This window comes from Nicotiana sylvestris, chromosome 7 (assembly GCF_000393655.2).
Source record: "Nicotiana sylvestris chromosome 7, ASM39365v2, whole genome shotgun sequence".
Lineage (NCBI taxonomy): Eukaryota > Viridiplantae > Streptophyta > Magnoliopsida > Solanales > Solanaceae > Nicotiana > Nicotiana sylvestris.
In genome coordinates, this window is record NC_091063.1 from 129302759 (window position 1) to 129328017 (window position 25259).

At 35.5% G+C, this 25259-nt stretch overlaps 1 protein-coding gene across 2 annotated transcripts; it reads left to right on the top strand.

Annotated features, from left to right (window-relative positions):
* Positions 1 to 4628: 4628 nt before the first annotated feature.
* LOC104248319 (regulatory-associated protein of TOR 1-like) lies at positions 4629 to 22674 on the top strand. 2 transcript variants are annotated; one of them, XM_070152726.1, is made up of 23 exons: positions 4629 to 5356; positions 8687 to 8789; positions 10705 to 10787; positions 10866 to 11024; positions 11102 to 11218; positions 11356 to 11516; positions 12096 to 12250; positions 12338 to 12482; positions 12560 to 12638; positions 12746 to 12847; positions 14142 to 14225; positions 14316 to 14426; positions 15863 to 16216; positions 16309 to 16498; positions 17135 to 17731; positions 17838 to 18158; positions 18313 to 18436; positions 19063 to 19187; positions 19268 to 19413; positions 19817 to 19918; positions 21193 to 21278; positions 21649 to 21733; positions 21915 to 22674. In XM_070152726.1, exons 1-23 carry the CDS (start codon positions 5021 to 5023, stop codon positions 22251 to 22253), a joined length of 4104 nt encoding a protein of 1367 aa, XP_070008827.1. In that variant the 5' UTR covers positions 4629 to 5020; the 3' UTR covers positions 22254 to 22674. The 2 variants fall into 2 exon arrangements, with proteins under 2 accessions (XP_070008827.1, XP_070008828.1); XM_070152727.1 differs by having other exon boundaries at positions 18316 to 18436.
* The last annotated feature ends 2585 nt before the right edge of the window (positions 22675 to 25259 follow it).

Genomic DNA, 25259 nt, shown 5'->3' on the forward strand with positions numbered 1-25259 from the left:
TTACAGCTCACTTAGATCGCACTCAAGGTTTCGTTATCCCTAATCCCACCTTTAAACCCTTGGTTATTGATTCCTCACATACGTCGGGAGTGATGTTGTTCAACAACTACCTAAATATGCACTCTCTCCCGAGTAATACATACTAAATAGGCACAACTAATTGAGGTCCCTTCAATTAACCATAAGAATAATATATTTGAACAAATAGAGAAAATACCATGGCTCAATTATATAAAAACATAACAAGAATTTATCCTACAAAAGGTTCCATCAAAACCCTAGCTAACAAATTAGCTATTCATAATAGTATGTAAAACAACAATACGAAAAGTCATAACCAACAATGAAAAATAGGAAGAGGAAGGAAAAACTCGTAGAAGAATTCCCCGCCTTGCTCCTATTGTGTCTATGCCTCCTTAGGTCGAATTTGTGTCAAAAATTGGTCTCCTCTCCTCAAAATACCATTTTTCATGTATATATACCAAGTAGGGTCGGACCCAAATAATTATACCTTCTCCTACGCGAAAAAGGACAAGTTTCCAGGCCTGGACGTCCGCAGCCGTGGTCCGGGCGCGGTAATTTCCTAATGTACTGCCTCAGTCCGTGTCAGGTCCGCGGTCGCGGTTTTGACTGCGTTTTTCACCCTTTTCTGTTAGAGGTTTGGAAAAACGTAAAACATGAAAGTTGTATCCCTTTGAGTTAGCTTTCCAACCATATATTGTGGAGCCCAAATGAAATTCTGAGTGAAAAGTTATGTGCATTTTACTAGACAGTGCGTAATATGCCTATTTGATTCTTCATTTTGTTGCTCTATCATTCGTTAATCCCCGAATACGATCCTGGCTTAATTCCTTGGGCTTTTACTCAGATTTCAAAGCTCCAAATCACTTGAGTTCATTCCATAACATTTACATAGCTCGGAATTACCCTTACAAGGCATAAAACACACAAGTAATGCAAGACATTAGTGATTAAAGCTCAAACTCAATTAAAGTGCAGTAAATTTGAATGTAATAAGCGATTAAAATACGTAATTATAGCCTATCATCAGTAGTATTTGGAGTTAAGTTGAAAAATGGTATTTAAAATTTGGAATTATGGTATTTGAAATTTGAAATTATGTTTGGACATGCATTTCACTTGAAAAAATATTGCAGTTTTGTGAGTAGGGAAACAAAAATTCCTAAATATTTTGAAAAAATGATCAAACCCACTTTTTGATTATTGAAAAACTCGTTTTCAAAAAAATTCCTAAAACTTACAAAATTTCATGGACAAACATATTTTTGAAAAGAATTCGAAAAAAGGAAAAAAAATCTATGGACAAACGGGTCCTTAATGATTGAGATCTGAATAATTAAAATTCAGACATCTATTAAATACAAACAAATGAGACTTAAATAAGATTTAAATAATAATTATATCAATCTAAACACAAAGAGTCGTCATACACATAGGCGAATATAAGATTTAAACTTCATGATTTCGAGTTAAAAAATTTATCAGACTCTTATTTGATATACTGAATTCAAAATCTATTAATTATATTTATTTAGTGAATTTCTTAAGCTGTTGAGTTCGGATGAATCCATAACTCCAACACGACATTCACCCTAGGTCATATGAATCGTTGTTTATCGAAACAATTTACGTGTGTTAAGTATTTTTTGACGATACATCAAATAAAAGATCATAAGATGATTAAACCTGCTAGCTTGAAGATCAATATATAAGGTATAACCGCAAAATTGCCAATTCAATTCATTTACATGACATTTATTATAATATTTATATTATGAAATTATGAAAAGGATGATCCAAATAAATCACCACAAATAATTGAGAGTATATTAAAGAGAATATAGGCACCAAAATGGACACATAGTATTATTTCAGTGGACAACTGGCTTTACAATGGCTTTTGAGCAACAAATTGAAGAGACATCCAAATTTAGTTTGGAAAATCCACCGTGCATAAAAACCATAGAAAAGTTTAAATGCATTTTAAAAACATGAAAAACGTGGGATAATGAAAATTAAAGATAAAGTCACTGGCAATTCCCTATCTACATGCTAGTATTAAATCCTAGTCTAGTAGTAGTTACTATGATTTTCTTTCGTTTTTCTTTAACAATTAGTGGTGTTTTCGCATCAACTTTCAATATCAAGACCAAGTTATTTATACTCTGCAAGTTAACCAATACTTCATGATCCATTTAATTATAAAAACCAAAGACTGTTTAGACTTTTTTTTTTGAAAAGAGAGGGGGGGGGGGAGAAAGAAAAGAAAGTGTATTGGTAATTGAAAACTTGCAATTCAAACCACTGTTTTAAAAGGCGATGACATGAGGCAAGATGTTTTAGTTAACGTGGGGCTAGTCGTAAACCCCGCCCCAGGTGTTGGATTATATAACGCAGCGGAAGCAATTCAGGTATCGAATCACATGTAATCTAGACAACTAGCACATACGGGATTTCACGGATTACCTCTTGAAGCGTGAACAAAGCTCCTCTATCACACGAGTCTCCAGTTCCACGACAACTCAATGAAATCTCCACTACCAGCACAATCATGATCCTCGAACGTTCCATGCTCTTCTAATGTGTTGCGCAAATAATATCAATTTCGTGTAGGCAAAATTTTTAGGAAAATATGGCTGAATTTTCGGCCCGATCCTCTCTCACCTCTATGTGGAGAAATTATGTATTTACAACCCAAGTTTTAAGGATTAACTTTCCAAAACCTGTTGGGTTTTCTTTTCCACCAAAAAAATAATTCATTTATTTCATATTATTTAGGCACAACAGGGACCACCTAATTTAATTAACAAGGCTTCTAATTATGAAATTAATTTTTAATTTTTGAAATTAATATCCACCATAATAATTTACGAATTATTCCACTCTGTAATTGCACTCCTTATTCAATTTCGAAATTCATCCATTAAATCTTATTTAACTCCCCATGTTAAGATTCTAATACTAATCAAATTGATTATTTTCTTTAGACTTTCACTTAACTTATTTCATGTGTCGGATACAAAATTCATCGTCTAGGTTTATACATAAAACTTATAAGTTTTCATAAATATGTATCATCAATCTCTAAATGGAGACATGGATTCCATCAACTAACTATTACTTCGCCAATATACATTATTATTATCCAATTTACCAGGCATATTGACCTACGAAAGAATCTCGCCTTTTAATAAATCAAAATAATAATAATAATATACAAAGTTAATAATAATTATATCAAGATTAAGAGTATAGGTGTATTTAATGGCTAGAGAGTTTATTTTATTAAGTCAATATAAAATACTTATCTCTACTTGGTCCGTTCAATACATACAAAATGTACTAGCACAAAAAATTAGAATTCAAATCATTCCCATAATCAAGATAAATTATATTTAATTATGTGCTACAATCATTCGTGATTGTTTGTCCAATTTCATTATTAGATTGTGAATTCAAACTTTATACTTATAAGAACTGATGATTAACTACATACACTAAATCAGCTACTATATTTATAGGACACACACTAATATATGATCTATTTAAAACTTTATTAACATTTATTAAAAATTATTCCATAATAAATACTATATCCAAACCAAACCCATGGTTAATAGTATAATCCAAACACCATATATCTTTAATTGTTTTAATTTATAAATTAATAAAATAGCAAAATAATTATCAAAAAATATAAAACACATTAAAAACCTAAGAAAATTACAAGGGATTAAAAAACACATAAAAATAAAATATCTGACATCTTTTATAAATTTAAATAATGAAATAGTGTTAAAATTACAATGAGATAAAAATCAACTAAATCATCTTATCTTTCGAACGATTAACAAAATCATAATATTTTTAAAAATGTTATCAAATTACAAAGTTTACCTCTTTAAAAGTTAATAATCATTAAATTCCATCAAATTATAATTTAAAATGTTACTCCTTGTGAGTAAATATAAAATTGCTTTCACAGAGCAAAATAATAAAAGTTTAATAATTTTGAAAGACATCGAACTAATTAAGATATAGCAAGTGAAGATGTAAAATTTGACTCTTCAAATGATACTCACCCTCGTGATATTCTTGATTAGCAAATAAATAATACTATAACCCATTATTTTGAGTTACTCTCAACCTTTATATTTTTATTAATGAATAGAACTTTAATCATTCATTCATTAAAAATTTTGAGATTCAACAATACTAATCAGGTAATAGACGCATAATTTGCATTAGCAACTGTTACACGAGCCCCATGCATTGAGAATTAGGCGTATTGCGTACGCATAACGTAGCGCTTATGGCCTAAGCCTTACATAACTAAGCCCAAAAAAGCCTTTTAAAACACTGATTTAGACTAGTATTATTATCACGAATTCATGCTAATTTGTGATGAGATGATAAATACATTTCATTTCTAATTAGAAATAAAAAATGAGACATCCAGTCACACCTTAGTCGACGAGTGAAATGGTACATTGTGTATATACGCTTGTACTCGACTCTGTAATTTTTTCCCTTTTGGTATATTTTGTCGAATTGCTTACTTTTTCTTATTATTTATTTATTTATTATTTATTATTATACAAAACTACAACTCTATTCTCTTTCTCTCTCTTTTCTCGTTTTGTTGCTTCAACAGCCGCACTGTCCTTCTTCTTCGTTCTTCTTCTTCTTCTGCAAAATCACCAGCATCTTCTTCTAGGGTTTCTTGTAGGGTTTTCCAGAAGCTTCTCGAAGCTGGATTCTCCTTCCTTCTTGTTCCCCTCTCTCTCCATCGCTTTTTCACCGGTTCGATTAATCCCCAAAATACCCTCATTTTTCTTGCGAATTATCATTTATCGGATAAAAACGGTAACTTTATACTTTCTTGGTATCTGAATCGATCTGTGTTATGAGTTTTACTCCAAAATCTGTTCGATTAGGGCAAGGTTAGGGCAAAATTGCACGATTTAAAGGTTTTTGATTGTTGATAGTGTGATTTTGAATGGCATTGGGGGATTTAATGGCGTCGAGGTTATCGCAATCATCAGCAGCTTTGGATGAATTTGGCAATCATCACGAGGATGAAGCAGAAAGGAGTAGTAACAATGTAAGGGATTTGGATACTACTGCTACTGCTAGTAGTAGTAGCAGCTATGTTGTTGGTGGTGGGGGTGGAGTTGTGGGTGGTGATAATAATGCGATGACGACGACAACGAGTATGGCTTATTTACCGCAGACTATTGTGTTGTGTGAGCTTAGGCATGATGGTTTTGAGGATTGTGTTCCTTCTGGTCCTTCTGATACCGGTTTGGTCTCTAAATGGCGGCCTAGGGACCGTGTAAGTTGTGCCTCTTTTCATTTGTTTATCTCAATGTAGCATGAATTGAGTGGAGCATTTATATTGTTGAATTAATGCGTAGTTGATTGATTGTTTGGTTAATGTAACAAGGAGTGTACATTAGTGTTGCAGTAAAGCATCATACTTGTTTGTTGTTCCTTGATTTGTTAGCTGGTTTTCTTCTGAAAGTTGAATGCTACTATGCAATTGTAAGTTGATAAGACGTGCTTGCTTTGTTTCTCTAGAGTGAACCTTATGCTACAGCATTGCCTTAAAATTCAAATAAATTGGAAAAGCGCCGATGTCTTATTAAATTGGGTGCCCTGAGATTTAATCTAATAATAAAAGAAGTTTGTCTAACAGCCAGTTGGAAGATGGAGGTTCGAATGAGAGATTCCAGCTTTTGCAGTTAGTGATTTCTACTCTGTGATCTGCAAGGAATTGTCGGATATTAGATTTAATTTAATGTTTCGTGGTTGACGGTGAAGATTAGTACTGTGTGGGAGCATGAGTGATCATCTGTCATCATTGCAGGAGTATCTACCTTTGTGTATCCAAGTAAAACTGAAGCTTGTTTTCATCTTGGATGTTAAGTTGGGGAGCTAGACATGAGTTTCCATAAAACTAGTTGCTGATTGTGCTCTTTTTTGATGCCTTTGGCATGAACTAATGTGGAAAATTACTTTTTTCTTACCTCAATTTAGAGCACTTGGAACATGTGGATAGTGTCTCCCAGAATTGCAGGAACATCAGAATCAAGGTTGTTCTGACTAAGACATTAAACATATAATTCCTTAAAGATTAGGAGGATTGTTATGAGACTAAATGCTTATGTTGGTCTGTTAAAAAATGTCCTCGCTTTCTGTTGAAATGTCATGTTTTGACTTCTAACATAGTAGGATAACAAGGAGTCAATGGGGCTAGAATACTTAGTGGGGAAACTTATTGGGTCATTGTGTGTTTTTTATTTTAAGTGAGTCTCACATTGGTTGAGGAATGAGTGGTGGTCTTCTTATCTGGGCTTGGTAATCCTCCCCTCATGAGCTAGCTTTTGAGGTTTAGTTAGGGTCAATGTCCATTTCCTTCACATGGTATGAGAGCTAGACACATCGCTCCCTGTTGTTGTGTTTCTCAATGTTAGGCCCCTATCTTATGTTATCCAAGCTTCATTTGTCCAATCCTAGGCGTGTGGAAAGGTGTTATGTCCCAGAAGGGAATGAGTTGTGGTCTCCTTATATAGGGAAATCTTCCCCTCACGGGCTAGCTTTTGCACAATATTCACAATTTTTAAGCTTTAGAACATTAGACTTCAAGAGGCTTATTAATTGCTGATCACCATTCTACCAGCCTCCTTCCCAAGAGTGATTCCCCTTGTGGGTAATCATTTGGACTCTATGTGTCAATGAAGACACTTGTTGATTTAATGGGAGGGATTCAGTAGGAAGTTCTTCTGGAAAGTCTGAAAGTAGAGCGTTTGTTTAGAGTACAGTATGTGGTAAAAGACTACTTTCTTGCTATATAAATAGTCTTTTGAGGGATTAATAAAGAAATGCTATCATTCAATTTGGGACAAAATGGATCGTTGTTTTTCCAGGAAATAGCCCGAAAGAAAACAACACAAGGAAAAACGCAATGGGCTTAATATATTTTAATATCAAAAGCAAATATTAGATGTAAGCACCAAGGCTGTCGCTTAGCGGGAAGTGAGTGAAAATCATGGAAAAACACGATTCAAACCCATGCAGAGACAAAAAAACTAAGTGATTTCTTTCTATATGTCTAAGCCTTAATATCTGTTGATGGTAGGTAGCAGGTACCTAGTAATATCGTCAAAGTGTCTGCAAGCTTGCTGGGACAATAACATTATCTTGTGTTATTAAAAGCTAATCGCTTTGTCGCGTAAAAGCAATGAAGCAACATCTCGTGAGGGGTTATCGCGTCATAGGTGAAGCTATCGCTTCAGAGATATGTGCGCTTCAATCAAGGATCGGCAAATTGATCCATCAAACGAAAAGGGGTCGGTTCTTTGAATATCAACTTTGCAATTGTGCCCTTTACTTTAATGGAGTGTACACTTCACTTCTTGCTTTCGCTTCAAGCTCCTAGAACCTTGTCGCTTCTTTTGCGCTTTTTGCTTTTAAAAACATTAACATCATAAAAAAAGCAAGTGTTAAATAGCTATATTGAGTGACACGGATAGCAAGGATTCACATAGCCGAAACAAACTAACTCGGGATTGAGGCGTAATAGTAGCAATAGTTGTTTTGAGAAGAGCAACAACTACTAGTATGACGCCTCAATAGTAGTATTAGTAGTAGTTGTATCATAAGCAAAAATTAAACAACAGTTGCTGTCGAAGTCCTCATACAATTGACTTTGTGAGGTCCTTTTTTAGTGTTAATCTAGATTTTTAAAATGAAATGAGCTATAGTTTGAAGAAGTAATTATTCAGTTATGCCCCTCCCATAACCAAATTAAAATGACTTTGTGAGGTCCTTTTTTAGTGTTAATCTAGATATTTAAGATGCAATGAACTATAGTTTGAAGATGTAATTATTCCTTTATGCTCCTTCAATAACTAAAATAACATGCATTATCAAAAGAAAATAACTACAATGAAATGCATAATAGCATAGAGATAATACAAGCATTAGGATGAAATCTGTAAATTTTGGGTATACTTGAGTTTACAATAAAAAGTGCCATAGCCTACATTCTGAACTAATATTGCCTTTTCTTAAACAACTAAAACATTTCATTAATTGTTAGGATAAAGAAAAGGGAGTGTGGTAAATAAATACCATGTTGGCATAGAAAATATGTGCATATGAGTATAGGACTGCACTACAGTCATCCACAATATTCTTTAATTTGTGAAAGGTATTACCTCCCCTCAAATCTGAATTGAGATTAGCTAGACGAGAAGCGGAGGCTATTACGGACCAAATTTCATTCCAGGCACTATGATGAAGTGTGTTCCCTTCAATAATCTTTTCTGAATGGTGTACCATGGTTCTCTCGCGTTATTGGTATCCAGATGAGATTGTTTTCTTCTTTGCAGAAAGAGACAGCTTAGTGCTGGCTGATTGAAACAACAGTTTTGCAAAAAAGTCCAAAAAAGAGTTTGGATTCATCAAATGTTTGATAATTTTTTTTCTAGTTGCTGCTTGTTACTTAATATTTAAAGTATTCCTTGACAGATGTAATGCTTGATGAACTGTATTTTACAATCTCACTAATATAACTTGCATTTGGAACTTACCCTCCACGCAGTAAACACACCCAATGTTTTACCTTGTTGTCCATCTTAGCATGCAAAATTTTCTGCAGATGAAGACGGGATGTGTTGCCCTTGTTTTGTGTTTAAACATCAGCGTTGATCCACCTGATGTAATAAAGATATCTCCTTGTGCTCGAATGGAGTGTTGGGTTGGTATGTTTCTCCTCCTCCTCCTCCTTCTTCTTCTTCTTCTGCTTGTAATATAACCAGCTACTGTTCTTTTTGCTAATATTTTGTTTTAATGAATATACTTTATTTCATTCTATTTACATTTTGTAATTTTCAGCAATACCTTTTATATCCTGAAGGATGATTGTCCATGATGATTGACCATAATATTCCCTTTTCCCCTAAGAAAAATAATCTCAGTGGTAAATTTGTTTTAAAGTGAGACCCTGCTCTTCTAAAGGATTATAGCTTTTCAATCTTCTTACTTGCATTGTGATAGAGATATTTGCTGAAAGGACTTAGGACTATAGATACAACTTCTCAAGAATTAGCTATTGGTAAAGTGTACAAAGGCGACTTGAATTTGATATGTTCCAGGAGGATTTGTTAGGAAAGCAACCTGGACTTTCAGGATAGACTTCTCATGAAGCCTAGGAAGTTCATTCCTCAAAGTTTCCGTTTGTTCCTTGATAACAAACCGTATTAAACTTGATGGTAGGATCACCACTCTCGTATAAACTTTAAATTCATAAGGGCAATATTTAACTCATGTAGAACCTCAGTTAAAGCACTCCATCCAAACCAAAAAAAAAGAGAACCTCAGTTAAACTTCTTTAAAATCTGGGTAATTCTATTAATACCCGGGGGGGAGTCTGCATAAAGGATGTGACATGCCATCAAGAATGTCTGCTTTTCCGGTAGAGATTGGTTGCATTCTGCGACCTTTCTGTCAGCAATAGTAGAATATGTCATGGATGCAACCAATTTATAGATCCTTCTGAAACCTCATCTTTCTTTGAAATTTATCCATGCTTTAGAACTGTGTCGTGACATTTGGCTTTGAAAGATAAGCAGAAACCTCCAGTGTTGGTGGGAGGTAGTAGGTACCGTGGAATAAGTTGAGGTGCATGTAAGCTGACCCGGACACCACTGTTATAAATAAAAAATACACCATAATTTCAGATGAAGATGTCGTATCAGTGATTCAGAGAAGTACCATTTTGATAAGTAAGATCCATAGGAACAGTCCCTCAAGCAGCTCCGCTACATTGGGAAATTTCAAAACTACCTAATCTAGGCTTCTCCTAGCAAGGTTTTTCTTCCCCTGGCTGACATTTTAGTCTGTCTTAAAATGTGCTTTGTCCCTATGGCATATTTCGATCGAGTAGATTTCGGGCATTGTTAGCATTCAGAGTCTAACAGAGATGAAGACCTCGAGCTGAGTCGCTGGTCGATTTCGCACAGAGAAAAAGGTAAGGAAGAAAGAGAACAAAGTACCTGGATTTTCGTTCCTAGTCTTGTAACTTTCTGCCTTTTCCTTCATTTTCCTACATCTTCTGCTTCAGTTTGTCTTCCTCGTCTTCTCAATGTGTCTCCGTCCTTTTGTCTTCTTCGCTTTGTTCAAAGCATTTGCCGGACTTTAACTGGATCCAGTAAGAATCTCTTATTGCTATCAGCTTCATGTCTCATGGAGTCATGGTAGGGGTAAATGATGGATCTGTTTTTGGTAAGTAAGTGAAGCAGCCACTAATACTTGCATTAGGCTAGGTTGATTACATCACACCCCTAGGTGTGCGGCCCTTCCCCAGACCCTGCGTGAATGCGGGATGCTTTGTGCACCGGGCTGCCCTTTTTTTTCCAGAACTTCAAATTAAATAAAAACAATTGATGACGGTTCTTCTTGGCGGAGTCTGTTTTACTTGAAGGAATGTGGATGTTTTTATCTCAGCAAAATTTCATTGTGCAGGTATCATATTCTCTGAGGGGTTATAAGATATAATTTGATAACTAGGCTGTCCTTTTTTTTTTTTTTGCTTTCCAGCTTAATTTTCTAAGATTAGTGCTTGAAATTCTTTAATAGGCTAGTAATTAATGGTATTTATTACTGCTTGTTTTACAGATCCATTTTCGATGGCACCTCAAAAAGCACTTGAAACAATTGGGAGAACTTTGAACCAACAATACGAGAGGTGGCAACCTCGGGTAAGAAAATGTTTTTGCTACTAATTTGATGGTGAATGAGTAGTTATAATGACAAAACATTTATGTAACCATATGCAGGCTAAGTATAAGATTTCCTTGGATCCTACTGTTGATGAAGTCAAGAAACTTTGCACAACTTGTCGAAAGTATGCCAAGTCAGAACGAGTTCTTTTCCATTATAATGGACATGGTGTACCTAAACCTACAGCCAATGGTGAAATTTGGCTATTTAATAAGGTTTACTTTCTTACCCAGATTGCTTTCTCAGGGCTGTGGGTGATATTTGTCTTTTCTTATTTGGGTGTTTGTTTTAGAGTTATACGCAGTATATCCCTTTGCCAATCAGCGACTTGGATTCCTGGTTGAAGACACCATCGATCTATGTGTTTGACTGCTCTGCTGCTGGGATGATTGTTAATGCCTTCATAGAGGTTTACTCTTAATTGCTAGTTTACGTCATGTATTTTGTGTCTTCATAGAAAAAGAAAAATTGTACTTCGTGACGTGGTACTGATCTATCCATTCCTACTGGCCCTCTAATTAGTTTCAATGCAATTTGTTTGATCAGCTTCAGGACTGGACTGCTTCTGGTTCTTCTGGAACTTCTGCAAGGGATTGTATTCTGCTTGCTGCTTGTGAAGCACATGAGACGCTTCCTCAGAGTGCTGAGTTTCCAGCCGATGTATTTACTTCCTGCCTCACCACACCCATCAAAATGGCATTGAGATGGTGACATGCTCTCAACAATTGTTTATGCTTTCTTCTTTTTCCTCTTTCTGCCCCTCTTTCTTCACTTGTCCAATTCTTCAGTGGATCAAGCACAGTTGTAATTCTTGGGTGATGGAAAATTAGTATAGTTTCACTTTTCATTTTCACTTTGTGATGTTACATAGTTCCTCTCTTTCCCTCTCCCTCTCCCTTTCACTTTTTTTCTCCTCTTTTGGAAAAAAATTTATAGGTTCGCCTACATGTTCACAGTTAATGATAGCCTCTGTAGCAACAAAAAAAGAAAAAAATAACAAGAAAATAACGGTTATCTCTCGGGCCAATCTGTTTAATAGGAAATAGATAATGACATCTTAGTGAATTTTCATAATGTTAGTGTTCTAAGTAAATGCTTAACTATCTTTTACTTGCTCGTATGTGTTGTTACGTCCTTAAACCTAATGTGCTACTTCTCTCTTTTTACATTGATGCATTTGCTTCTGCTAAATAAGTGGCATTTGTTAAAGTGTGATAGCTACATTTTTTTTCTTGCAAAAATTACTAGCCATTTAAATCTCACTATCTTGTGTGTTTGGCTTCTAGGTTTTGCACCCGTTCATTGCTCCGAGAGTCGCTTGATTACTCTCTGATTGATAGAATTCCTGGCCGGCAAACTGATCGGAAGACACTTCTAGGCGAACTGAATTGGATTTTTACTGCAGTTACTGACACAATTGCCTGGAATGTTCTGCCACATGGTAATGGAATAGATTATTTAGATTGATGCAGATATCATGATTTAAGCGTGTTAATTTCTTTCTGAAGTATGAGTTCCAAACATGCAGAGCTGTTTCAGAGATTGTTTAGGCAAGATCTATTAGTTGCTAGTTTGTTCAGAAACTTTTTGCTTGCTGAAAGAATCATGCGCTCGGCAAATTGTTCACCGGTTTCATACCCAATGCTACCACCTACTCATCAGCACCATATGTGGTAACTACATTAAATAGTTACTCATTACTAAAATTCATATTTACCCTTCTCTCACTTGTGGTCTACATGTATGATAGGGATGCATGGGACATGGCAGCAGAAATCTGTCTTTCACAGCTTCCAATTTTAGTTGAGGATCCCAATGCAGAATTTCAGGTGGGCATATTGCTTTACCATCTGTTGATATGTATGCTCATAGTTCCAACTTCCACAAGAATATTATATATAGGACTTACATATTGCCTGTGTTTGTATGTCTTCAGCCAAGTCCATTTTTCACGGAGCAGTTGACAGCTTTTGAAGTATGGCTTGACCATGGATCAAAGGATAAAAAGCCTCCAGAGCAGTTGCCCATAGTGCTACAGGTAGGAAATTTCTCATGGTCCAAATCAAATGAGGAGCTCTCCTTGGTTCTTCTTGCCATCTTGTGGTGACTTTAAGTAAATTTTCTGGGATGTAGGTTCCATCCGCCCCGCATCTCCTGTCAACTCCTATGTCTTTAATAATTTGATGAAAAGGTGGGATAAAAATATTAGATACTCCATGCTGTTGTCAAATTCATAAACCATTTGGATCAATAGCTTTTGTTCCATATTTATCAACAAATTCAAAAAATTGTTTTTCTTTTTTATTGACTTGATAAAAGCGCTGGCTGCTGTCTCTTCTGTCTTTGATAGAAAATATCAAAGAATGCTTTGGCATGTTGCTGTGGAATGCTTGAAGCATCTCCCTGTGTTAGGTTGAGATGTGGGAATGATTTAACTTTTTCCTGGTGGCATTGACTCATTTCTAAGGCCGCCTAATGCTGGTTTAATATTCTTGGCACAACATGTGTTTTCCAGTTCTTTCGTAGGCTTCTTTTTATGTGAATATTGAACTTTCTTCCCATGTCTCCTGAAAAGAGGAAGTGATCTATCCATGTCCAGTAGATTAGTGCACTTTTTTTTTTTTTAAATGATTGTGGTCAATCTTACTTTGTATCTACTTAGAAATCAATCCGATGCGAGTTACTAAAGTTTTGGGTTAGCAGCAATGCTTTTTGTAGTGTCATTGTTGAGGTTAAAGAAATGCATCATGTCTGTCGGAGCAGATATTGCTGTTGGTATTATTTGCTGGTTGAGCAGAGTTTTTGCATTTGAATTATGAAATAGGTGTTGATTTACTTAATGTTTGTCCTTGTGACACTAAGTGGGCGTTTGGACATAAGAATTGTAAAATTCCAAGAAATGGTGAAAGTTTTCAAGTGAAAATGGTATTTGAAATTTAGAGTTGTGTTTGGACATGAATATAATTTTGGGCTGTTTTTGAAGTTTTGTGAGTGATTTGAGTGAATTTTGAAAAACAGCTTTTTGGAGTTCTTCAAATTTTTGAAAATTTCTAAAATGCATCTTCAAGTGAAAATTGAAAATTTTATGAACAAACACTGATTTCGGAAAAAAGTAATTTTTTTTTTGGAAAAAAGAGAAAATTTTCTTATGTCCAAACGGGCTCTAAAGATATGTACAGAGACATGATAACTATAGTTCCTCAAATATGAGCTGCTAGTGGTCTTTGCTATTTTGGCTGGTCATATTAGGCTTTCTTTACATTCAGTGGTTTCGCTAGCTTTGTGCATTTTCCCCCTTGCATGCCTCTGTAACCAATCTTCTTTGTTATTAGGTGTTACTTAGTCAATGCCACAGGTTCCGTGCACTTGTACTTCTTGGAAGATTTCTCGATATGGGACCTTGGGCTGTAGATCTGGTAAGGTGGCTGCACGTTTCCTCTTTCTGTAATTGGTTGTGGCATCTACTTTGTGACTAATATTTAAGTCAACAATTTGCTTCCTTCCAGGCCTTGTCTGTAGGAATATTTCCTTATGTTCTTAAGCTTTTGCAAACCACCACTCCTGAACTTAGACAAATTCTCGTCTTCATCTGGACGAAGATCCTTGCACTAGATAAGGTACATGATTTGGTTGTAATTCATCACTTGTGCTGTCTAATATTTCATTTCCTATGTTTATTTTTTCTTATACGAAGTTCTCCTTTTCTCTCTTTTTTGTTGTTATTATTATCTAAGAAGCACACACACCAAAATTTGGCTTTACAATCAAACACCTGCTGACAGTGGACTCCATCCATGTCTTATTGTTTTTCTATTTTTTTTTTAATTTTATGTTGTGACACTTTGCCATGTTTTTGGAGATCAATAGGACACGAGTTTGTAACTTTTTGTGTTATTTAAACTGTTAAAGTGCTTTTCTTTGGTGTACAAAGCAGACTTTTGAAAGAACGGAGTGATACTTTCTGTGATGAAAATAGACCTAAAATCTCCAGCCTCTTTCATTGAACTAAGCTCTAATTGGAGAGCAAGAGGTGGAGATCTTGCCGCTGATTTCCGATAGTTTTGTGTGTTACTTCCCCCCCCCCCCCCCCCCAATATTTTAATTCATTTTTTTGGGATCAACTGGTCTATTGTTAAGAATAGAAAAAAAATAAGTAAAGGCTGATCAATATTTTTTACAAACAATTCTTTGATCGATAACACATATAATCAATTCTTCCAAAATTTAAGCCAAATTCTAATCCAAAAGCAGGTCTATCAATAATTTCTTTTTCTTTTGTTATCTTCTTATTTTATGGGATTTCAGAAGAGACGGAATATATATATATATATATATATATCGAACTAACTCCTGCTTTTAATTAATAATGATTAAAAAATAACAAAAAACCGAATATAAAGAAATTTAGGACACATGCAGTAGATGATCAATCCAAAACATCAATGTCAAATAGAGAAAATATTTGATTATCTAAATATCTAACAATGAAACTCTTTCTGCTCCAATTTATCTGGTAGTAATTTTTAGTTCGTTTGGTAGCTCTAAAATTAGAAATAATTTAATGGTAACTCAAAATTTCATTTTATCACACAAATATTACATAAAATCTTATTACTACGGGATTCAATATTTTTTATTTTTAAATTCGTATCTTCAAACTTGTCACATAAATTGAAACAATGAAATAGTAGTAATTTTATTTCGAGGATAACTGTAAGGTGTAGTAGTATCTGCTGCTGTGAACATAACGGATCAAAATGTTGCTAGATCTAACAAGCTCATATTTAAATTTATATTCTTTATTCTGATTTTACTCAAATTTAGCTACTCTAATTTTGGAGTCTGTTACAGCTGTGGAGTATTGTTTTCTGTTTTTGTAAGTTATGATGTCATAAGCTCTTCAGCAAGTAAAAGTGGTTTCTTTTGTCATGCCACCTTACTAAATTTTCTCTCTTTGTCTTAGGTTGTTACCTGTATTTATCCTGTATTAGTTATTTGTTCTGATCTTCTAATTCTGCACTAATTAGATTATTGTTTTCCTTTGAGTCAACAGTCTTGCCAGGTTGACCTTGTAAAGGATGGAGGACATGCGTATTTCATTAGATTTCTTGACAGTGTGGAGGCTTATCCAGAGCAAAGGGCAATGGCTGCATTTGTTTTGGCAGTCATTGTGGATGGTCACAGACGGGGTCAGGAGGCCTGTACTGAAGCGGGTCTTATACATGTCTGCTTGAAGCATCTTCAGGGATCGACCCCTAATGATGCACAAACTGAACCACTTTTTCTTCAATGGCTGTGCCTTTGTCTGGGAAAACTTTGGGAGGATTTCACAGAGGCACAAGTGCTAGGTTTGCAGGCAGATGCACCAGCAATATTTGCTCCTCTGCTGTCTGAGCCCCAACCTGAGGTTTGTTGTTTAATTTTCTGTTGAGTGGATGCAAGTTGGTCCTCAATTAAATATTTGGATTTTGACTAGTAGTTTAAAATTTATTATTTCAGGTCCGTGCTGCAGCTATTTTCGCTCTAGGAACTTTACTCGATGTTGGATTTGTCTCAGCTGGGGATGGTGTTGGAGGGGATGAAGACTGTGATGATGAGGAGAAGGTTAGGACTGAAGTCAGTATAATAAAGAGCCTTCTAAGTGTTGCTTCTGACGGAAGCCCTTTGGTTCGAGCAGAGGTTGCTGTAGGTATGCTGTTGCTGACTGTTCTACCTGAAGAGTGAAGACTGTTCATTTTGATACACTTACCGTGTTTCCACCTTCATTTCCCAATATTTGGTCTTTATTTGCTAGAAAGAAAAATATTTTTAGTTGCAGTATTATTTGGAAACATTTGCCTTTAGAGACCTGCCTTTACAGTTCTGTATGATGAGGTGCCTTATGCATGGTATCAGTCCCTATTATGAATTTTGTTTATCTTTCACTTTGATGGTGGAACCTGATGCCAAAAATATCATTCTTTATCATCATGTCACTTCTTTGTTCAAATATCTTTAATTTGCTTTAAAATAGGAGAAAGGAAAAGAAAAAAAATGATATCCATTTCTGAAACTTTTCTCTGGTTGTTCAGTTGTATTCTTAGCAGTGCAAGTAGTTCAGCCTGAAAGTTGCTTCATCATGCTTGATGAGTTCTGATTCTTTGATGCAAAATGCGAGTATCAGCTGCCTTACAATCATGTCTAGTTCTCTGATTTTCCCTCATTAGTCCTTTCTTGCTTTTGTGTGTACACCCTATAATATTGTACCTTTTTAGTGTAATCACTGCTATTTACAGAAATTCTAACACTGGTAGGAGTTGGGTTCATGTTCTTTTCATCTTTGCAGCTTTGGCACGTTTTGCCTTTGGGCATAACAAGCACCTGAAGTCAGTCGCCGCTGCATATTGGAAGCCTCAGTCCAATTCCTTGCTAACTTCCTTGCCTTCTTTCGCGGTCAAGAGTTCAGGTAGTGGGTATACAACCCCAACTCACTGTATTCCACATGGAAGTAGAGTTCCGTCTCCTATTCCTCCTTTACTGAGGGTGGGGGGTGACAGTCAGTCCATATCTCGCGATGGGAGAGTCTCGACTAGCAGCCCCCTTGCAACACCCGGCATCATACATGGATCCCCTTTATCTGATGATTCCTCTCAACATTCTGATTCCGGAATCTTGAATGATGCTGTTACCAATGGTGTTGTAAATCATACAAGACCAAGGCCTCTAGACAATGCACTCTATTCTCAGTGTGTACTGGCTATGTGTGCCTTGGCAAAGGATCCGTCACCACGTATTGCAGGTCTTGGCCGGAGAGTCCTTTCCATTATTGGGATTGAACAGGTTGTTGCCAAATCAGTTAAGTCAACCGGTGAATCCACAATAGCTCCAAACACCGGTTATGCTGGATTGGCTCGATCTTCATCTTGGTTTGACATGAATGGAGGTAATTTTAGGGTTTTCATGGAAATTATTGTCCAATTTTTATTATTTTTTATTGAAGTGACTCTGGCCTCATTTAATACCCTTTTTCTAATATGCTGTTATTGCAGGGCATTTACCTCTGACTTTTAGAACTCCTCCTGTTAGTCCCCCGCGGCCCAGTTACTTAACAGGAATGCGAAGAGTTTGTTCTTTGGAGTTCAGGCCCAACCTTATGCACTCTCAAGACTCAGGATTAGCTGACCCATTGTTGGGTTCTGCTGGAGCTTCAGAACGCAGTTTTCTTCCCCAATCAACCATCTACAACTGGAGTTGTGGCCACTTCTCAAAGCCACTTCTTACTGCAGCTGATGATAGTGAAGAGATGATTGCTAGAAGGGAAGATAAGGAAAAGTTGGCCATTGACCTCATTGCAAAATGCCAACATTCTTGTGAGTGTACTTCAGTTCGCGTGTCTTTCCCTTTTGTTTCCATTCCTTCTTTCGCTTGAGTTTGTCATAATTGTTATCATATAGTCCTTCTCCAATTTTTTTAATATAAAATGAAGTCTAAATTTTAATATGAGCAATGCTTTTTCTGTCTCAGCAGTAAGCAAACTACACAATCAAATCGCTAGTTGGGATACTAAGTTCCAGACCGGCACCAAAACTGCTTTGCTGCAGCCCTTCTCACCTATCGTTATTGCAGCAGATGAGAGTGAAAGAATCAGGTAGAAGAATCTTATCGAATTACTTTTTCAATATGAAACCAAAAAAAAATTAAAAAAAATCAAAAGGTCAAAAGCCATTATTCCTGTAATATCTTGTTCACTATGTTCTTGAAAATACTGGAAGGTATAGGTTGGTTCAGGTGCTATCTTAGTTATCTGCAATTTCAACTGAGTCTGTCAGTAAACAGTCAATAGCAAGTGGAACTCCTGAATACAAGTAAATTTGTAAAAGAACACAAGACCTACTGGAAGCCCCCCCCCCCCCCCAAAAAAAAGAAAAAAAGAGCGTGGTTAACATTTCTTGGAGTGTGTCGTTCGGCGTTCGCATTGAAATGTTTCCAATTTCTCTTTAAAGTTGGTTTTGAGTTAGGTTTCTTGTTCGGTTTTAGCAAATTAATAGATCAAAGGGTAGTTAATGACGTTTCAATTTGTTCCATCAGAGGCATCATTGCTTCGCTGTACCTGTATCAATTCACGGGCTTTTTAATGTTTCTGACCATTAAGTTTGAGATATTAAGTTGCTTTGATGCGGTAAAAGAGCATCGATTAACTAAAATTTTATCTTCCCAAATATGTATTTGTATGTGATGCATAGAATATCATGCCCCTTATGTCTTTGTGAACAGGATATGGAATTACGAGGAGGCTACCCTTCTTAACAGCTTTGACAACCATGGTTACCCTGATAAAGGAATTTCAAAGCTTTGCCTTGTGAATGAGCTAGATGAGAGTCTGCTCCTTGTTGCTTCAAGTAAAGATTTGCTGCCACAGATGTTTAATTTATATTTATCATTGATGCCTAAAATCTTAACAAACTTTCATTCATAAAAGGTGATGGGAACATACGGATTTGGAAAGACTATACTGTAAGAGGGCGACAAAGACTAGTTTCTGCATTCTCTTCCATTCAAGGTCACCGACCTGGTGTGCGTAGTGTGAATGCTGTTGTGGATTGGCAGCAGCAGTCTGGATATCTGGTAATACTGTGTAATATTAGCCATTTCAGATATTAATATATGAATGGACAAGTACCTTCAGTTCCATTTGGTTAGATGTGATCTTTTGATAGGTAAATAGTTTATTAGGAGAAAAAACATCCAAGGGGGATCCATTGTGCAATCATGCATAGAAGACCCGAGCAAGAAACTCAAAGAAACATCCCCTTCAAAGTCTGAACAAGATATATTCTTAAAAAGGCCTATGGATTGTAATTGTAATTTTTCCATTTGTTTGGACGCAGCATACTCTTTTGTGTTACAATTGCTCTGTTTCCCATTTACTTGGATGTAACATATCATAGTTCATCGAGTTACTGCACTATCCTTGTCTCTCACATTTGTGCTATTATGTACTAATACATCCTTTTCAATTTGTTACCAGTTTTCATCTGGTGAAGTTTCGTCAATCATGGCTTGGGATCTTGATAAAGAACAGCTTGTTAATACAATTCCAACATCCTCAGATTGCAGCATCTCAGCATTGGTGAGTTTTCGGCATTTCTCCTAAGATTTTATGGAACTAATATATATGATCAATTACCTTTAGGATTCTAATGCTCTATGTGCACACTAATTTTTAAATAATAGATAAAACATTAGGATAGATTGCCCAGCATAGTGATGCTGCATGAGATACCAAAAAACGCATGTTTCTTCAATTCCTATTTAGACATTTTTGGTGGCGCAAATGTCTCTGGCAAGTTGTATGTGCCACTTGATATGTGACGCCTGTACTGGATAAAGATTTGCGTGGCATTTGTTTGTGGGAAATTTTCTGAAATCTTGCTGAACGTTTCCCAAACGTGTTTGGTAAAGTGTTTTAAGAAGTATACCCAAAACTTTTTTAAAAAAGCTGTTATCTGAAGAAGTATTTTGAGGGTGTTTCCACACAAAGGTTCTTTTCTCACTCACAAAGCACTCCAGACTTCAAAAAACTATAGACTATCCAACGTGTTTTCTTTATGCACAAACTTTTTTCCAGTATATATTTTTTTGCAGAAACTTTTTCCGGAAGATATAGAAATCTTTTTGTGCCCATGGACAATACTTTGAAGCAGGATGTTATGATAACTCTTTAAATCATTAACTATTATAGATAATATAAACAGTATACCTATGTAGGAAGGTCTGTTGTATTGGAAGCTGGTTTGTGGAAAAGAGTGGTCTAATCCATTGCAATACATTGGACCAGGGAATGGCATTGATTTATTCTTCTAAGTTCATGCTAAATTTAGTTTGATGTTATCAGCTAAGTTTGATAGAGATGAGCATCAAGTGCTGATACTGCCTCTAAAAGGCATAGCATGAATACACGATGATTCAGTTTTGGCCAGAGGTGTATGCCTCTTGAACTCTGTGAACTGTGAACTGTCTTATAATATGGTAAGATAAATAAACCTATAAGGCTAGAAATGAAGAACTCATCCAGCTTTATTTGTAATGCTTAGGCTTGAATGAAAGGGAGGTTAGGATGCTCCTGTTTTAGGTAAATAGACATGGCTAGTCTCCTGAAAGGAGGTGGCCGTGGCACTATATACACACACAACTTTTTCTTCTATTCTAGTCTTTTCACATTACTTTTTCTTCTATTCTAGCCTTTTCCTCCCCCCCCTTTCAGTTATCCACGGGTTCTATTCCGCAGCGCTTGTGAGTGTTTTGCACTTTTGGACGGGAGACAGCATATGGTTTCTTAGAATTTGAATAGTGTATAGATTCTAATCTGATGGATGCTTATTGTATCTCTCTGATGTTGTGCAGTCTGCTTCTCAAGTTCACACGGGACACTTTGCTGCTGGCTTTATGGATGGATGTGTCAAACTATTTGATATTCGAATGCCTGAACTGTAAGTATGAAGCTTACTAAATGGTGTGATTTTCTTTTCTGCTTTCTTGCTATGCAGGTTCTATAGGATAATTGATGCGATGTCATGGAGATTGCATTATCCAACTTTTAGTTTTGTTTTGTCTCATTTGGAGAGAGTGTGGGTGGTGTAGGAGAACCATGTCTTTTGGAGTGTGATTTTAGGGTTTTTTAGAAGATATCCATCTTCTCGTTGATTTTACAGTTGTTGAGTCCAAATTCAGTACGCCAAGATGGGTAACCATTCTAGTAATTCATCTTGTATGTTAGCAGGCGGATTTACATGCATGTGTTATTTTTGCGTGAAACACTAGTCTCAGTTTCCATTTAATGCTAAAATTATATTTGTTTAGGCTTGTTTGCGCATCACGGCCTCACACCCAAAGAGTGGAAAGAGTTGTGGGGATCGGCTTTCAACCCGGACTTGAACCAGCAAAGGTGATCACTGTTATCTTCGTCACATTTACACTTTCAAATTCTTTTCTCTTTGTTTTTGGCATACCATTAATCATTCTTAATAAAAGATAAAACCTTTAGGTTTCATGTTAAATATTTTATCCTTGTGATATATTTTTCTGGAAACCAAAGAATGCCTGAACTTTTTTTTCTTTTTTCTTAGATTGTCAGTGCCTCTCAAGCTGGTGATATTCAGTTCCTTGATATGAGAAATCTGAAGGAAGCATACTTAACAATTGATGCTCATAGGGGATCGCTAACAGCTCTCGCTGTTCATCGTCATGCACCCCTTATAGCAAGTGGTTCGGCTAAGCAGCTAATAAAAGTTTTTAACCTGGAAGGTGAGCAATTAGGCACCATAAGATATTTGTCCACCTTCATGGCTCAGAAGATAGGTTCTGTAAGATGTCTTACCTTCCACCCCTATCAAGTGCTGCTTGCTGCTGGAGCAGCAGATGCTTGTGTTTCAATCTATGCTGATGAAATTGCCCCGACAAGATAATTCAATGAGAACATTCAAGATTGAGAAACAAAGTGCTTACAGACTTAAGTTGAGGTGGTCAGCTGCCAAAAAAAAAGTGACGGTTAACATCTGTGAAACGCTGATCAGCTCATTGAGGTCTTGTGCTACTTATTCATTGAGCCTCTGCAACGAGTGGTGCCAAGTTGGGAAAAGTTCAACATATTGGAGGAGGCTTTAGCAAATAATTTGATAAATAGGTAAAGAAAGGTGTAAATATCCGTTATTCATTGTTTCTATTTTGTAATTTTCTCCCCCCTTTTTTCCTCTCGGTGTGCTGCTTTAGTTCAATTTCCTCTCTACTTTTTTTTTCCTCATCTCATCCCTTGGTTCAATTTGTACAGATGAACTACTCTTTATTTCCATAATTTATATAATGTTGTTGGCAAGCATTATTCCTTGACTTCCATGGTTTCAGTTACAATCTTTAAACGAAGCTGACTTGCTAATCAATGGAGCAAATTTTGTTGCAAATTGGATAATAGTGAATAGCATTAAAGCAAAGATTGCAGGACAAAAAGATCACTTGGACCAAGATTGGCATGACTATTTAGAAAATTGTTGCACTGCAACTTTGATGCTACGAAACAATCTCTACCTCCTGTAACATATTTCAAGGAAGCTGACGATGAGAATGAAAATTGTATATATACTCTCATAGTAATCTTATCCATAAGCAAATCAAATGTTTGGCTCTTTGGAAGCATACATAATTGAGATGCTGAAAATAGATGCTAGAAAGATGACGAAATGAAAAAGAGAAGTCAAACTTGAAGTACAACTTGCTAAGAAGATTCCAAGAAGTTAATGACAATATTCCCTTAAATTTTCCTAAGAATAGTTGAAAAAATGCGACAGTTTACACACTGTTAGAATAAAACTACCACTGTGACTTAGGGTCTGTTTGGAATGCCAAGTACTTGGTAATTACATAGTATAGTAATTATAATGACCCGTTTGTTTGCCAAAACGTAATTACAGTATAATTCTCACCGTCATATTTACTTGGATAGGTGTAATTACATAATTAAATAAATATTTTTTTCAAATTAACCTATAGAAATATATAAATAATTATAAATTCATAAATAATATCTTAAAAATAGTATCTTCCAAATAAATAAATAATTACTTAGATGAATTAATCAAGATTGCAATAACAATTTAATTTTTTTACTAACTCATTAATGTGTGATCAATACATGTATATATAACAAATGCTGGATATTACTTATAATAAGGTATTTTAACTATATTTACGTAAAATTAGATAATTATTAATTGGTAACTTTTATCAGAAAAATTATCGGTATCTTGACTATCTTTCAAATAGATAATATCTTAACTTAAAATAATAATAATAGTTTCAATTATAAATTGAAAATTTTACCAACTCGTATGAGTAAAATGAAATTTATGATTTGTTGTGCTTTTTAAATAACAAAATGATAAATAGGAGTTTAAAGGGTACTTTTTTCTTAATAATTATTTTATAGGTAATGAATAGAAAATGAAGCTAGTAAAATACGAAATTGTATTTAATAACAAAGAATAACGAAGAAAATAGAAAAAGAAGCAGCAAAGTGTGAGAAGTTGCAAAATTATATGGAAGCATATAAGCAACATGTTGGAAGGTTAAAAATGAGAATAAGAGAAATACAAAAGAAATTTTGGAAAAAAGAATAGTACTTACTATATTTGAAAAAGAAAAATAAAAGAAATTAGAAAAATTACATTACGTTGTAATTGCACAGTGTCGTTACCACTAATTCTCACTCCCCCTTGAGAATTGGAAAGTGCAATTATACCCTCTCAATTACTTTCCATGTTGATCAAGTAATTACTTGGCTAGACAAACATGTCAAACTATGTAATTACATCCAATTACACCTGTATACAGTCAAAATCAAGGAGCCCGATTTTGAAGTCTTAAATTTGGCTATGAGTCCGAGTCCGGCTGACTCGAAGTAGGGGTCGGACCCGACTGAAGGACATACACCTCGAGAAAGCAGGTCGAAGGCCTAGACGACCTTCATCGAGGGCAGTACAATCTCGAAGACACTCAAAAAAGAGCAGGAATTTCTCAAGGACACGTGGGTTGGGGCATGAATTATAGGATAAGATCTATACGAAATAGTACAAATCCGTACTAGGTTGTTATACAGTTGTACCATTAGAATTCTTTGCCATAATGGGGAATGGACTATATTGGGGGTTTCTCCTCCCATATAAAGGGGACCCCAATTATTTGTAAAACACATTATTCACTACAATAGAATATTCTACTCTGCTTTTCTTGTTTACCGTGCTTAACAAGTGTTCTTCAGCTTTATCGTTTTTACTTTATTAATCATACTTCATTGCTCTTAGTTGACCTCGAGACCCCCAAGAAAGTCGAGCTCGATTTGATTCATCAATTCTTCTTACTTAAACTTAATATTACTTGTCTATTCACCAGTATTAGAATAAATCACATATCTTTAAAACCACAAATCACATTTAATTGTTACCCCCATTTTTCGAGGTAAACAACACCCAAATTCAATTCCTATGTGACTTTCAACCAGACTCTTAATATATTTGATAAGTTAATGCGAACAAAAATTTATTCGCTATGTAATCAAACTTGTTCAACCAAACATGATGGTGAAAATTACATTTTGACAAACAAACAAGTCATTATAATTATTATACTATATAATACAGGGCGTATAATTACTACCCTAGTAATTACACAGCCAAGTAACACATGGCTTTCCAAACAAACCCTTAAGAGTTCTAGTTATGACCAGCCGAAAGCAGCCCCTCTAGATGATGCCTTATAATCATCCTTTCAGACTATTCTCGCTAATGTGCCGTCATGGCTGATATGCCTACAGACACTTGATGCCCGCAAATAGCCATGCCTCGAAATAGTTAAGAATTCAAGTAAAACCAACACAAGTTAATCCACAATGAAGGGAGGGGAAAACATCAACTCCATGGAAA

What these genes read in the sequence shown, in the direction of transcription:
- LOC104248319 (XM_070152726.1), top strand. Translation starts at nt 5,021, where the DNA reads ATGGCATTGGGGGATTTAATGGCGTCGAGGTTATCGCAATCATCAGCA. An exon ending in CTGGAATGTTCTGCCACATG is followed by an intron (nt 12,251 to 12,337) that starts GTAATGGAATAG and finishes CCAAACATGCAG; the next exon opens with AGCTGTTTCAGAGATTGTTT. An exon ending in GACCTTGGGCTGTAGATCTG is followed by an intron (nt 14,226 to 14,315) that starts GTAAGGTGGCTG and finishes GCTTCCTTCCAG; the next exon opens with GCCTTGTCTGTAGGAATATT.